The sequence below is a fragment of the Echinops telfairi genome, unplaced genomic scaffold (genome assembly GCF_000313985.2).
Source record: "Echinops telfairi isolate 266 unplaced genomic scaffold, ASM31398v2 ScPeMD7_7468;HRSCAF=8506_0, whole genome shotgun sequence".
Lineage (NCBI taxonomy): Eukaryota > Metazoa > Chordata > Mammalia > Afrosoricida > Tenrecidae > Echinops > Echinops telfairi.
In genome coordinates this window covers 35,913,104-35,929,285 of record NW_022111369.1, presented here as the reverse complement: position 1 = coordinate 35,929,285, position 16,182 = coordinate 35,913,104, and the positions used below count along the sequence as shown (strand labels likewise).

The 16,182-nt window shown below is 41.4% G+C and overlaps 1 protein-coding gene across 1 annotated transcript in view; it reads right to left on the bottom strand.

The window, feature by feature from the left end:
- Positions 1-50: 50 nt before the first annotated feature.
- The window catches only part of HPSE (heparanase), a gene marked incomplete at its 5' end in the record, with an annotated part of 57,518 nt that continues 41,386 nt past the window's right edge, over positions 51-16,182 (bottom strand). Inside the window, 4 exons of the mRNA XM_013004828.2 lie at positions 51-1,659; positions 12,562-12,708; positions 14,300-14,418; positions 15,114-15,228. Coding sequence (XP_012860282.1) covers positions 1,500-1,659; positions 12,562-12,708; positions 14,300-14,418; positions 15,114-15,228 — 541 coding nt within the window. The remainder of the gene's footprint in view (positions 1,660-12,561; positions 12,709-14,299; positions 14,419-15,113; positions 15,229-16,182) is intronic.

Here is a 16,182-nt window from a genome sequence, read left to right as displayed (position 1 = left end):
ATAGGCCTCCACAGCTTAGGTTTCATTAAAAATAATGATCGTGCACTATAAAGGTTATAAAATTACTTTATTTCGAGTGTGAAAATATAAAACCACTTATATATAAAAATCTAAGAGCATTGAAGCATCCAAACACCAAGTTCCAGATTACACTCCTTATAAAATACTTAGAGAGACTTGAGACAATGTTCATAGCAAGCATAAATATAAAGAGGATTATTTCTAGAAATCATGACGTGGAAAAGAATATATCTTATCTCTGATAAAAAAAGCACAGAAATGTAGTGGTCAGTGCTGTAGATGACTCAGCACCCGTTGCACTCCAAATAGCCACACGAGATAGTGAGGGGACCTCACTACTTGTGGGGCAGGCTGGAATGGGGTGGCCAGGCACCCACTTCTCACCTAAGACAGCTATGCATGGGCCCTTGAACAGCTATGGCATCATGCTCCTCACCTGAGCGTGAAGCCAGCCCTGGAGATGAGCAGAGAGGGGGAAGGAACGTGGGTCTTGTGACATCTGACCTACTGGAGCCCAGCCCCCTTGAACTTAAAGTGATGTGGGGCTGCAGGTGTCCTCATTATTTGTTGTTTTTAGGTGCCACCAGGTTGGCCCCCACTTACAGCGACCCTGTGTGCAGCCTTGCCCTGTGGATCCCTCACAACTGTTATGTTGTAGTCGCTGTGTCGAGCCCTCTCATTGAAGGTCTTTTTGTGTCTCACTGGCATTTAATATGTAAGTCTCTTTAGGGTTTTTGTTATTGTTACTTATAGCTAAACGCTTGCTAACTAAAGTAAGAGCTAAGGGTAGATTTAAACATCAATTATAGTTAATATATATGGAATGTTTTCTAAATTTTCTCCTATGTGAGTTTCATTTACAGTCATTTTTTTAGTTCATTGGATGTTTATACAATCCTTTTCTTCTGATTTTCATTAATTATTTTTATACTCATGCATCGAGTCACCCGTCCTCGCACATGTTACTTCATACAAACACAGCACAGAACAGCAGATCAATTCCAGATCAATCCCCCTGTTCAGGTCCACCTTCATAACCAGTTTGAAGATTAAGAAACCTTTCCCAGTGGAATTCCGAATAAATAGGCAGAAAAGAAGAGAAAAATCTTCTTTAAATGTTGTTGTTTTTAAACAGCTAAGCACTTTCTTAAAAGCTAATCCTATATCCTCCACTTACTTGCCTCCCGGCAGTACTGAGTTCATACATATTTTTAATAACCTTAAGTAAAAATAGTACATGCACACAGCTAAGCAGAGTGTCTGGCATAAGGGATCATTAACTATTGTTATTAGTGCAAATCTACTTAGAGAGAGACCAAAATACGGTACTAAAGTTGGCATGGAGATGTCCCAATGTCTGAAGGTCCTGCAAGTTCGTCTGTAATGTTAAGGTCCCTTCCTAAATTGTGGGTTTAGCTTTATTCATCACTATACTTGGAAACATCCACCTCAGGGCTAGTTGCTGATGCCTTTAATGTTCAGACGCAAACAGCAACTTTGGCATTTTTTATCACAAAAAACCCATATGAGAAGGGTGGCAAGCCCAAGGAACGCCCTGGGCGGAGTGTTTTCTCCGTCAAAGCTGGCAGGGTGTGATCATCCACCATCTTCAGAATTTGCCCATTGAGTTGAACAGACCTGCAGAGGAGGAAGGTGCACACAAGTTAGCCAAGATGTGGATGCCCCACCTCCCCACAACAGTTATTAGAACTTTTCAGGAGTTAAAAAAATTTTTTTGAGATCGTCTATAGCATAATTTTTATTTAAACACGAATCATTTATTTAACCTGTCGTTGTTATTGTTGGGTGCCATCGAGTCAGTTACAACTTATATTTATCCTACGAGCAATAGAACAAAACACTGGCTGGTGCTGTGCCATGCTCACAATTGCTATGTTTGAGCCCACTGTTGAAGCCAGTTTGGCAACCCACCATACTGAGGGTCTTCCTCTTTTATTTATTTTTGGTGGACCCTCTAACTTTACCAAGCACAACATCCTTTCCCAGGGTCTGACCCCTCCCGATGACATGTCCAAAGTGTGTGCCAGCCCAACTAAGAGCATGCTAGCCCGACTTCCCTCCAGGCGGATTTAGGCATTCTTCCAGCAGCCCGTGGATCTTTGACTCTTCTTTCCCATCAACGTAATTCAAACGCATCCATTCTTCCAGTTTCTATATCCATGCCCATGCATATGAGGTGACTGAAAATACTATGGTTTGGGTCAAGTACCCCTTAGTCCTCAAAATGACACCTTATGCATTTTTAACACTTTAAAGAAATTTTGTGCAGCAGTTTGCCCAGTGCACTGTTATTTATCTAGATGATCTCTACAATGGTAGAGTTGAGTAGTTGTAGCAGAGAACATTATAGGCCACAAAGCCAAAACTGTTTCCAACCAGGCCCTTTACAGAAAATTAAACAATTCATAGTAAATTTGATGAAGGTATAAGGAAGATAAATGTGGCATAACTTCTAGAGTTGGTGCAATTTTATTTGATGGAATATAACTGAAAGTATTTTCAAATAAAGCAAACAAGGACACATAGTATATACACACACATATAATGGGATGTAAGATTCACTAATGTAATAATTTTAAAAGATAGTAAATGAAATTTCCCACTTGGAACTATGAGCACAATCTTCTAAACTCCCACAGGAGGCATTCATTCACTTTTTTATGCTGTCAAGACATACATTTTGTTAGAATATATATTGCTGTAGTGAAACAAAAATATTTCGTTTAACACATGGACCCCAAAGGAAAAAATAGTTTGTTTATTTATTTATTTTTGGTTGGAATTCAAATTCAATGTTGGGTCAAAAAAATGTAACAAACAAAAACAAACCCAAAATTTGTTAATGACATGTGTTATTACTGATGCAAAAAAACAAACCAAAATGCAACTCTCAAAGTCAGTGTTGCAGTCAGTTCGGGCTCAGAGGATGTCCAAGATTGTAAATCTTTATGTTGGCAGGCAGCCTCATCGTTCTCCCCTGGAGTTGCTAGTGAGTTTAAGTGCAACCTTTCGCTGAGCAGTGAAGCTCTTCAACAACTGCACCACCAAGGCTTCTATGCATAAGAAATAATAGCTATTTGTCTGAGGTCAGAAATATACATAAGGGTCAGCACACAGCCCTCAACTCTTTATAGTCTCTCCCCTTTTCTTTCTTATTCCTTTTTTTCATGTCTATCTATATAAGACAGGCAAGATAAACAATCCTTAGGAGAAAACAATGGAACCCATGGTTCTGAGGGGGTAGGAAAGAGTGGGAGGTAGGGGAAAGGGAGGGGGAGGCCATGAAACGCAGGGACAAGGGAACAAGAGATCGAAAATCAATGGCGAGAAGGGTGTAGAATGTCTGGTGGGGTTTAATCAAGTGCCATGTGGCCAAGAGAAATTACTGAGAGTCAAATGAAGGTCGAATATGATATTGGGACAGGAGGAAAGTAAAAGGAAATAGAGGAAGGAGCTAGGAGGCATTGATCAAGGTATAAACATAGGCATTTTACGTATGTAAATATATTAATGTATAATGACAGGGACATAGGTCTATGTACATATATTTATATGTTAAGTATCAAGGTAGCAGACAGATATTGGGCCTCTACTCAAGCACTCCCTCAACCCAAGAATACTTTGTTCTAATAATCTGTCACTCAGTAGTGCTCACCTTCCCGACACGATTGCTGAAGCCAAAATGGTAGCAAAAGCAAATGTGGTGAAGAAACCCGATGATGCCCAGCTATCAAAAGATACAGTGTCTGGGATCTTAGAGGCTTGAAGTTAAACAAGTGGCCATCTAGCAGGGAAGCAACAAAGCCCACGTGGAAGAAGCACAAGTTGTCAATGGGATCAGGTATCAGGCATCAGAAGACCCCAAACAAACAATCATATAGATGAAATAGAGGGGGGTCGGAGTGTAGACCCGAAACCCATCTGTAAGCAATTGGACATTCCCGCACAGAAGGGTCACAAGGAAGGGACGAACCAGCCAGGGTGCAGTGTAGCACCAATGAAACACACAACATTCCTCTAGTTCAGTGTTTCTCATCCTGTGGGTCGCGACCCCTTTGGGGGATTGAACGGCCCTTTCACAGGGGTCACCTGATTCATAGCAGTAGCAAAATAACAGTTATGAATTAGCAATGAGGAACTGTATTAAAGGAAGGCTGAGAACCACTGTTCTAGTTCTTTAATGATTCCCCCCCGCCCCCACAATTATGACCCTGGTACAGATAAGAGCTCTTGACTCACGGAATCCAGAACAGATAAACCCCTCAGGAACAATAATGGGAGTAGTGATACCATGAGGGTAGGGGAGGAGAATGGGGAAAAAGGGGGACCTGATCACAGGGGGATGGAAAACAGAAGGGAGATAGTGGACGGTGTAAGATATGAATATAATAATAATAATTTATAATTTACCAAGGGTTCATGAGGATAGGAAGGCAGGGGGAAGGAGCTGATACCAAGGGCTCAAGTAGAAAAAAATGTTTTTAAAATGATGATGGCTACATATGCGCAAATGTGCTTGATTGCTAGAAGAGCTGTAAGACCCCCAATAAAATGATTTATTTTTTTAAATAAAGCAGCCATCTAAGTGTGACGTCAACTAAGTCCACATGGAAGAAGCACACCAGCCTGTGTGATCCAAGGATTGTAAATAATACTATCTAAATCTGTTAGAGGGAACAGTATCAGAGCTTACATTCTGAACAGGCGGTTTGCAGAAGGCTCTGAATGACAGTGAAGTCCAAGATACATTTGCAGGGTCCCTACATGGATTCAGCCTCCAGTGAATCACCTCTGACCGTAGTCCAGGGATGGAATAGCTTTGCTATCAGAGAGAGAGCATTGTAAAGTCAAGTACAGCAGGTGTGGCTAGGTGACATTCGATCTCCCTTTTGACGGATTTTCAAGTTATTTCAGTTTTTAATATTTTCTGCTTTCTTTTTGATTGAGGTTTTTTCTGTTTTGTTTTGTATCTTGCGAGGGTTTTTGTTTGTTTGTTTCTTGTTTTGTATGATTTTCTGCATATGAAATCCAAATTACCATAGACAAATCTATAGAGACAGTAATTAGATTAATAATTATCTAGGGGCATGGCAAGAGAGATTGGGCATAAATGGGGAGCTAACAGCAATGAATATAAGAAAGAAGAAAATGATCTGAGATTGATTGTGGTAATGATTGCACAACTCTTCTTAATATGATTGAACTATTAAATTGTATGAAGTGCTGAAAAATTTGTAAATAATAGCATTTCTTATGTATTATTATTATTCATCTCAAATCACTACACGCTCTCAGCAATAAATCCATATAAGAGCTTATGAAAAAAGCAACAGCCTGCTTCTAGTGCCGCTAATAGTTACTTCCATAGTCGTACATAATACTCTTTTATTCTATTACCATTTCTCAAATACTTTTTGTATTACCATAAAAGTCAGTACTCTTTCAGTGCTGAAAATGTGGAGGATATATTTAATACCTTGGCTATATGTATGTCACATATGGAATATGTAGAACACCTATACTAGTACCTTGTATATAGACAATACTATAAAAGTATTCTCTGTCATAAAATAAATATAACAAAGATATTAAAATATTTAAATAAATTTAAAAATAATTTGATGTATCTCTTTTCTCTGTTCTAAACACATTTTATTTAAACAAAAATGAGTATATTGTAATAGTCTCTTAAAATTTGATTCTTATCCTCTTAACACAACCTAATATTAAGTCGCAAGATTAGGGACAAAGGGGGGTTGTCTCCACAGTACCTGCATAAGGCCCCAATACAGGGGTTGGAAAGAGATCAGGCACACTGACTGAACAGCTATGAGAAAATCCAGAACTGCGCATGTGCAAACTAAACCTCCTGGGCCCAGGTCAAACCAACCTGGGAACACCCACCCTGGGTCCATGACATCACTGAGGTGGGCCTGAACTCAGCCACGGGGGTCAGCCAAGACCTTCAACCACATTCCCCAGCCAGAGCAGGTAAAAGCACCCAGCGGGCAGGCGGCACCCCTTTTCTCCCCCTGCTCCTGTTCTCTTCCACGTGGACGCCTGTGTGCCTGCTCTGGGCCCACCCACATGCTCTTGGGCTCTGGGGGTTTCCCAGCTCCACACATGTGTTCCTGTATTCTTTTCACGTGGTTTTTCGTGCCCAGATGCCAAAGCCATGTGGACTGGCAGCTTTGCAGAAATAGCGTGTACACTTCTGAGGCTGTAAAACCGGAAACTTTCCCTTTCCATCATGAAATCTCACTTGGATTACAAAACGTGCTGCAGGGTGAATTCTTTCAGTGTGTGAAGCAAAGAACTGAGGTGCGTCCTCCTCTCGAAACCCAGCACGAATACTCTCCCACAGCACCAAATATTCATCTGATACAGCATTGTAATGGCTGCACGGGACTTTGGGGTGTGTGTGTGTTGGTTTGTTTACTTAGTCTTCACTGTTAAGCATCAGCCATTTCCTACTTAGCATTGTTATGCGGTTTTCACTTTTACAAGGCTCCCACCCTCTCTCATCATTAAGTATCAGTCAGCAGAAAAACTGGTTTCTATTAAGCCTTGGTAGGCTGCTGTAACATAAGACATGCCGACAACCTATTCATAATTGTGCCAGAGGCTTCCAAGCTGTCTGGCAATTGTACTCACTCCATGTGCCCCATTTTTGGTCTTAGCACATATAGCTGATTTTCAGATGCAGCTGGGGAGGAAATGCCATGACCCTTCTCAGGAAACCACAAACAAGAATAGGTCTTTTGGAGACTGCACGAAATGGCAGTAGTTAAGAGTCTTTTATGCATGAAATCAAAGATTGATTTGAAGGGTACACATACAAATTTCAGAAATGCATTTAGAGATGGTATTTTGCTGATCATCATGAACCCAGATTGTTGGAAGTCAGGTGGCACTAGATGTGCCAGCCATTAATGCCATCAGGCTACACTGGTTTTGCCAGAGGCATATTACACATAACTAATGTGTGCTGCTGTTACAACTCAGAGAGACCCTAAGTGTGCAGATTAAACAGCACAGGGTGTTCAGGGCCGGGGCCCTTTGGAAACTGACTGCCAGGCCTTACTTCACTGAGCCTAGAATGGTTTTGAATCACCAACATTTAGGTTAGTGGTCCTGCATTTGACCATTTGTGCCACCCAGGGACTTTTACACATAATTCGACAAAATTAAACCAAACCTATTGCTCATAGCCACCCTATAGCCCAGAATAGAATGTTCCCAAGGGTTTCTGAGGCTGCAAATCTTTACCGAAGTGAACTGCCCCACCTTGATCCCATGGAAACGGGAAACAGCTAGTGGATTTGAATCACTGACCTTTCCATTGTGAACCCAACATTTACTCTCTTGTGCCACCAGGAATCCTTACGTATAACTAAAGGCTGCTCTAATAAATACACTGAGTGTAAACTTAAAGTATGTTGGCTATTTCCACATCAGACTGAGAGATGAAGGTGACTGTATTTGAGGGTAGTATCTTGTTTCATGATTTGAAGTCAGTAACATGATGACAAAGAAATAGAAGAATGCTTGTCACAATTCAGATGACATAAAGCTAAAAAAGGGATTAGCAAAAAACAGATATGGCAGAATCAAGATGCTGAGCGAGATTTATCTGCGATAAGTCCAAAATATAATCACTCAAATATTTATTAAATAACAGGGAGGACTCTTAATAGATGATTTTTAGGGTTTGGTTCCCGCCCCCCCCCCAAGTACAATCGTATTTTTAAAAGGTGACCATTATTTAATCCTCAGAAGGTTATTAGTATAAGCCAGTGTGCAGACATATCAAATGTATGTGGGGTATTATTTGTAACATTTTAAAAAGAGAAGATTGTAGATAATATTAACTCATCAAATTTAGAGGAATAAGACAGTAGCTGTACGTTTACCAGCTTCCCAATGATAAGCATGGGATGTCTGATCAGAATGTCACAGTCTCATTTCCCACAGCAAGGCTGGCCTTGGAGCTGGACCGAGGGCCCACTTGCTGCTTCTTGGCTGGGACTGGAATCACTGGGACTTTGGGCCCTGCCTGTTTGGGGCTGATGACCTTAGTGTGGTGCTGGGGTGGGAGGTGGCCTCCTGGTGTTGGCTGTTGTCCTGCTTTTTCTTCTTTTGGAAATAAATCTGGGGTCCACTGGAGTGGAGGGCTTGTGGGGAGTGGCAGACAGGGTTGAATGTCCAAGTTTGGAAAAGGAGGGTTTGGGCTCTTTACCAGACCTGGCTCTATTTTTCAATGTTTAAAAACAAAACAAAGTCCCAACGTAGGAAGCAGCAGAAGAAGCAGGAGGTGGAGGAGGAGGAAGAGGAGAAGGAGACTGATCGTGGTAGCAGAGAAGAATCATTGAACAGATTGGCCGTGTTTAGTTTGCCTGGAGATATGGAGGTAATCATAATACCCTTCCTGTGTCCTAGAGGAAGTTGGAGACAATGAAGTGTTCAGTAGTGCTCCACATTAGAAGTAGCAAACTCAATGTCCACAAGGGGAGAAGCAAGTGATATGCACACAACTGCCATTGTTCTTGTCAGGTGCCAGCAAGTTCGTTCCAATTCCCAGTGACCCTGTGGACGACAGAATGAACCACTGCTCAATCTGCACCATCCTCACAATTGTTGCTATGTGTGAGCCCATTGTTGCAGCCACTCCGTCAATCCCCCTCGTTGACGGTCTTCGTTTTCACGGACCTTCTACTTTACTAAATACGGTGTCCTTTTTCTAGACACTGGTCTTTCCTGACAACAGGTCCAAAGTATACGAAACAAAGTCTGGCCATCCTTGTTTCTAAGGAGCATTCTGGTTGTACTTCTTTCAAGATGGATTCATTTGTTCTGGCAGTCAATGGTATTTTCAATATTCTTTGCCAGCACCATAATGTAAGTACATCTATTTTTTTAAAAAAAATCATTTTATTGGAGGCTCGTACAGCTCTTATCACAATCCATACATATATCCACTGTGTCAAGCGCATTTATACATTTGTTGCCATCATCATTTTCAAAACATTTTCTTTCTACTTGAGCCCTTGGTATTGGCTCCTCATTTTTTCCCACCCTCCTCCCCCCTCCCTCCCGGACCCTTGATAATTTATAAATTATTATTACTTTTTCATGTCTTACACTGACCGATGTCTCCCTTCACCCATTTTTTTGTTGTCTGTCCCCCTGGGAAGGAGTTATATGTAGATCATTGTGATCAGTTCCCTCTTTCTCCTCCTACCTTTCCCTTCCCCTCCTGGTATCACTACTCTCATTATTGGTCCTGAGGGGTTTATGTGTCCTGGATTTCCTGTGTTTCCAACTCTTATCTGTACCTGTGTACATGCTCTGGTCTAGCCAGATTTGTATGGTAGAATTGGGATCATGATAGTGTGTGTGTCGGGGAGAGGGGGAGAGTATTAAAGAACTAGAGAAAAGTTGTATGTTTCATCAGTGTTATACTGCGCCCTGACTGGCTCGTCTCTTCCTGTGACCCTTCTGTAAGGGGATGTCCAATTATCTACATATGGGCTTTGGGTCCCCACTCCGCACTCCTCCTGATTCACAGTAATATGATTTTTTGTTCCTTGATGCCTGATCCCTGATCCCATCGACACCTCATGATCACACAGGCTGGTGTGCTTCTTCCATGTGGACTTTGTTGCTTCTCAGCTAGATGGCTGCTTGCTTGTCTTCAAGCCTTTAAGACCCCAGATGCTATATCTTTTGATAGCCAAGCACCATCAGCTTTCTTCACCATATTTGCTTATGCACCGCATCTATTCTTTTTTTGTTTCCCTTTTTCAATGCCCAACTTTCACAAGGTTTTGGCATGATTGAAAGTATCATGGCTTGAGACAGGCACACCCTAGTCTTCAAAGTAAGATCCGTGCTTTAAAGAGATCTTGTGTAGCAGAAATATTCAATGCAATGCATCATTTGATGTCTTGACTGATGCTCCCGTGAACGTTAATTGTGGATCCAAGGAAGATGAAATCCTTGATAGCTTCATTCTTTTCTCTGTTTATCATGATGTTACTTATTGGTCCAGCTGTGAGGATTTTGCTCTTTATATTGAGTTGTAACCCATATTGAAGGCTGAAATCTTTGCTCTTCATCAGCAAGTGCTTCAAATCCTCTTCACTTTCAGCAAGCAAGGTTGTCCCAACTGCATATCGAAGGTTGTTACTAAGCCTACCTCCAATCCGGGTGCCAGGTTCTTCTTTTGCAGTCCACCTTCTTATATGACTCGCTCAGCATGCAGATTGAATACATGTGGTGACAGGATACAACCCTGATGCATACATTTCCTGATTTTAAACCATGCAGTATTCCTGTGGTCTTTTGAAACAACTGCCTCTTGATCCACATATAGGTTCTGCACGAGCACGATGAAGTGTTCTGGAATTCCCGTACTTCTCAAGGCTCTCCATAGTCTGTCATGATCCACACAGTAAAATGGCTTTGCATTGTGAACAACACACATGTAAACATCTTTATAATAGTCTTTGCTTTCATCCAAGAGTCATCTGATGTCAGCAATGTCATTCCTCTGTAAATGCAGCAGGACATACTTGCAAATACAGTGGGACAGGCATGAAATACAGAGTCAGATGGAGGCTGTGGAGGACAGGAAAGCGCATGACCCATGTTGAGTAAATAGCCAAAAGTTAACCTTAACTAATTTGGAAAGGAATCTCAGGGCTACCAGGGTTCCTAGTTTTGTTTCTTTTAAAAGTTAGGACAGCCTCAGGTTAATTTATTCATTCATTCAACAAGCATCTGTTGAATGTATAAACTCTTGGGCAATGTGCACAATTAGATTTAATAGTTCTATTTGCACATCTAATATCCATGTAATGTCCCCCTTGTGCAAACCAAAATAGATCATTTATTGTTTTTTAATCATTGTGAATATTTATGCACAAATATTGACATTCCAACAATTTTCATATTGAAAATTCAGTGACATTACGATCATCAAATTCAACCTTCACCATTATTTGTTTCCAAATTTAACCTCAGAAGCTCCGTGGCCCTAAGCAATGAGCCCTTCTTTTCCCTTCCTTCCCAGAGAATCTTCTGATTTTTAAAAAGAAAATGTAGAAGCACAGATATTTTAGCTATTGAGCTTTAATTAGTGGCTGCCTGTTAAAAATAACAATGAAATGCAAACCCATTCCAATAAGAAGATGTGAGGGACCTTCTTAAAAACAAACTCACTTGTCTATAGTCGTGAAGCATAATTTTCAACTTCTGCTCTAGAAGAGTAGACCGAAGACCAGGTCAGAGGCTCACTTTAACCTCTTGGAAATAATAATCATGAGAAGCCATCAGCTCCAACAGAGGATGGATCAAAGATGGCCTTGCATGTGTCACTGGATTAAATATATCTCTCAAAACACTTTTAACTCTACAGCTATCATTAACTATTTCAGGAAAACTTTCCTTGATTAGCAGCCCCAAGCAAACACATTCTAAAAACATAATGTAGAAAAGTATCTGCTACTCAATAATGCATTATTTATGATAGGAAAGAAAGGCATAAACAGTAGGATTGTGGTTAAGTAAAGCCTGATATGTTCTTTCTATAACTCATCCAGCCTGCTACAAGTGTCTACACAGGCTGTCTAAGGAAAGACACTTGGGAAAACTTTTGAGAACTTTGCTTTTGGGTTTTTGGGTCATCCCCCTCCCCTCCCCAAATTCACATAATTATACTTATGGCAAGGTCAAAACAACGGGGGTGGGGTGGGGGGTGGGGGGTGGGATAAAGGTTTTTGTTGTTGTTGGGTGCCGTCAAACTCCAAACCCACTGCCATCAAGTCAGTGCTGACTCGGCGTGACCCAGAGACTGTAAACATTTAAGGGAGTAGAAAGCGCAGTCTCTCTCCCATGGAGCTGCTGGTGGTTTCAAATTGCCGACAGATGTGGATTGTAGCCCAGTGTGTAACCATTACACCAGCTCCTCTGAGATGCTGTCAAGTCAGTTCCAATTCATAGCAAACCTTTGCACAACAGAACACAACACTGCTGGGTCCTGGGCCATCCCCACACTTGTTGCTCTGTGTGAGCCCGTTGTGGTAGCCACTGTGTCCCCAGTTGTGTTGAGTGCCTTCCCACTCGAGGGGCTCACTCATCTCTTGACACCGCATAAGACAATGTCCCACTGTTATTCATAAGGTTTTCACTGGCCAACTTTCTTAAAGGTCACCAAGCCCTTCTTAGTAGTAGTCTGTCTTAGCTTGGATGGCCAGCTAAAATCCTGTCCACCAGGGGTGACCCTTTATCAAAGAGATCTAAAATACCAGCAGAATAGCTTCCAGCATCACAGCAAATTACCAGCAGTATGATAAACTGACAGACGATTGTTGGAAAAATAAAGGAACTCCATCCAGTGTTGATCATTGCTAGTCTATCATGTTGTACGATTTTGGAGAAAGCCTTCTGCCTGTACTTTTCCAGGTCCTAAGGCCAATTGCCATTGAAGGTTAGAAATGAACAAGGAAGTATACTCACTTGGAAAGCAATCCGTCAGGTCCTGAAGGTTTTATGAGGTATTTATCTACTTCTTTGTTAAATAAGTAATATGGCAGCTTTAAGTGCTGGGTCACATTATGTAGGTTTAAGACATACAGAGTTAAGTCTCCTTCTTTATACCTTGGGCTAAAAGCAAATAGATTAAGTCATTAAAATTATCATCTACTTTAAACAAACAAACAAACAAAAAACCAAACCCCAAACAAAACCTTACCGCCAATGATTGGGTCAATGCTAACTCATAGTGACCCTATAGGACAGGGTAGAACTGCTCCTGTGAGTTTCTGAGCCTGTAACTCTTTATCGAAGTAGAAAGCAATTTTTCTCCCATGGAACAGCTGGTGATTTCGAACTGCTGACCTTGTAGTTAGTGGCCCTAACCACTAAGCCACTAAGGCTCCCGCATTTGTCTTAATTAAAGCAACTGAAGACTCAATTGCAATATGGTCCTGGATATTAGTATCTAAAATGATGATGAGTTCTTTCGGTGTTCTTTCATTTATAACAGTGGTTCTCAACCTGTGGGTCACGACCCCTTTGGGGTTTGAAGGACCCTTTCACAGGGGTCGCCTGATTCGTAACAGTAGCAAAATTACAGTTATGAAGTTGCAACAAAAGTAATTTTATGGTTGGGGGGGTCACCACATCATAAGGAGCTGTATTAAAGGGTCATGGCATTAGGAAAGTTGAGAACCACTGGTTTATACTATTTGACCACTGGTGTGGTCTTGTTTTGAAAACCTGATACAAACACTTGCTCTCCACATGACCATTTTCAGGACTCAGGACTCTGATCTATGCTGCTTGGCCAAACTGTATTGCCAGTCCATCAATTGGTCCCTGGATTTTCAAACATATGAGTAAAGGATAAAACATTTATTTTGTGGGTTTCTGTGAATTCAAATTACAATCCACACGAATAGGGACCTTATAAAAATGCTTGAAAGAAGTTAGAAAAGTTCAATCTATTGGTGTTTTGTAGAATTAACCACCCAAATCGCCTCCAGTGGGACCCCCAATACCCCCAAAGCTCCCACACCCTAGAAACAGGCAGAAGGAGCATTTCCGTGTCAGTCTGCCAGCAAGGACAGATTGAAACTCAGAGGAGGAAGAAAACTTCTGAGACATAGGAATACTATGCAAGCACTTGCTCTCAAAACCTCCCTGGCCTCCCACCTGCAGAGACTGTGATGGGACTTTTGAAAATAAGGTTGTTATTGTTCATCCTCTTTAATAAATTCAAGTTGTCAAGGAATGATACAAGAGGATATAAGTATAATCACGTTATTCACTCATATGAATGCATATTTGTACTCATTCATAACTATTTAACAAATTAAGTTTTCATATAAAATATGTGTAGCAACATTCTCTTACATTAATACTGTTCTGCTTTTAAATCTAGGGTACAAGGGAGCTTCCAAAGCTCGTGGAAAAATTCCATTATTTTTACTTCCATTTTCCCAAATTTTTCAAGCCCTGGATTATTGATTTTGATCATTAAAACCATTGATTAAGTCCTTTCTGGTCTGTAAATGTCTACATGAAAGCTGTATTTATTTTCAGTTAAACTCTGGCACTGTATCATTATGAATTTTAAACAACAACATGGACACATCTCAGGGCTATTGTGTAGGTGTGATAACAGCATGCCAGAGTAGGAAGTTATCTGCCTACTGATCAAGTACCTAATGTAAAGGGTGCTTTTCACACTTACTGATCGATGTTTGCGCAGTGAAGGTATATTCGAAGTTTGTTTTTGTCTGGACCTTGCACATTTGCCATTAACACCTTGGTGCCCACCAGCTTCTTGAACAGAAGAGATAGCCAATAATCCTAGTTGTGTTGGAGTGAAGCAAAACAGATCTTGCCTTATTTCATTATTTAACAAAAGCAATGTTGAGCAAATTGTTTTACTACAAAGACTGGCCGTTTGCCTTCAATTATCCACTGTCATCTCATTTTGACCCTATAACCACACCCACCCACACCGCGCAAACAAACAAACAAACAAACAAACAAAACCAACCCAATCACACTCACTGCCATTAAAGATTCTGACTCATAGCAACTCCGTAGGGTAGGAGAAAACTACCCTGTGGGCTTCTGAGAAGGCAACTTTTTACTGGAATAGAAAGCCTTGTCTTTCACTTGGGGATTGGCTAGTGGTTTCAAACTTCTGACCTTGTGGTTAGCAGCCCAACATGTAACCACTATATCACCAGGGGTCCCTGATTGACCCTATGAATGGATGCCAACTGCTCCATGGGGGTTCTGAGACTGCAAATCGTTATGAGCACAGACAACCTCATATTTCCATCGGGGAGGGGCTGGTGGGCGCGAACCAACAATCTTGCAGCTGGGAATGCAACACTTAACCCTTGCACCACACAGACACCTTGACCATCAGCCGGGGCTATTCCAATAGCATTCGCCTATTTGGAGTCCATTGTGGCTAGCTATCGAGGGCCTGGCAAGGTGCCCTCAGCACCCTCTGATCCAGTCACAGGTACAAGGAACTGATCACTTACAGGCAAAGGCTCAAAGTTTTTATCCACTAATTGGTAGTTTCCGGCTCCAAATAACACTTGTCTCATCACTACTTCGATGCCCATTCTGGCCGACAGGCCCAATTTATCCAGCCACCTGGAAGACAGAGAGAGAGAGAGAGAGAGAGAGAGAGAGAGAGTCAGCTTTCTTCAGCTTTGGAAAAGAAAATAATTTTAATTATATGCTACCCTATCTGCTCCATCTACATGGGAGGCGTTAACAGGAAACGAGGAAAATGGCATTAATGATAAAGTCACTTGCCTGAGACAGAGTACAGGGCGCTTTCCTTCACACATTGCCATTCTTCAGCATGGTAACAAATCCTAGCTGGCTGGCTGGGAGTGTCAGGGGGGTAACACCCTTCTACAAGGTGGAGTAAGTAAATTGCCACCTACACAGACAATTCCTCCTCCTGTGAGGGAAGCCCAACCCTCCCTCTGCCCGCGCTGAGGTCTGAGTGGTAAAAGTGAGATAAATAGTAATAACAAAATAATAAACCACTGCCACTGAGCCCTGGGGATACGCTCCCTCTTCCCCCTCCAGCCCCCACCATCCCACTGTTGTGAACCCTTGATCAACTATATGTTGTTATTATTATTTCGTGTCTCACACTGTCCGTTGTCTCCCTTCACCCACATTTCTATTACTCGTCCCCTTGGGAGGGGGGAGGGCTATATAATTAAAGAATAATTTAAAAAATAGAATTTCTAAACCAATTCATTCTTGCAATGGTTCCTTTAGGACACATTAAATATATCCAGCAAAGTTTAGTAAATCACTTTCTTGTAACATTTGACTCGGCTATAAACCAACGTTAATGTGCGTGTGTAATTTTCTCTTGTAAATTAGGTAGGGGTTATATTTCAGATGACCAACTTTGGATGCAGCAGTTTAAACTACTATCAGTCGCCCCATTGCTTTCTCCTCCCTTTCCCGCCCTCTGTCTCTTGGCAGTCTCCAGCGCCTGTGCCTTTTTTTTTTTTTATCGTCTTATTGGGGCTCATACAACTCTTATCACAATCCATACATACATCAATTGTGTAAAGCACA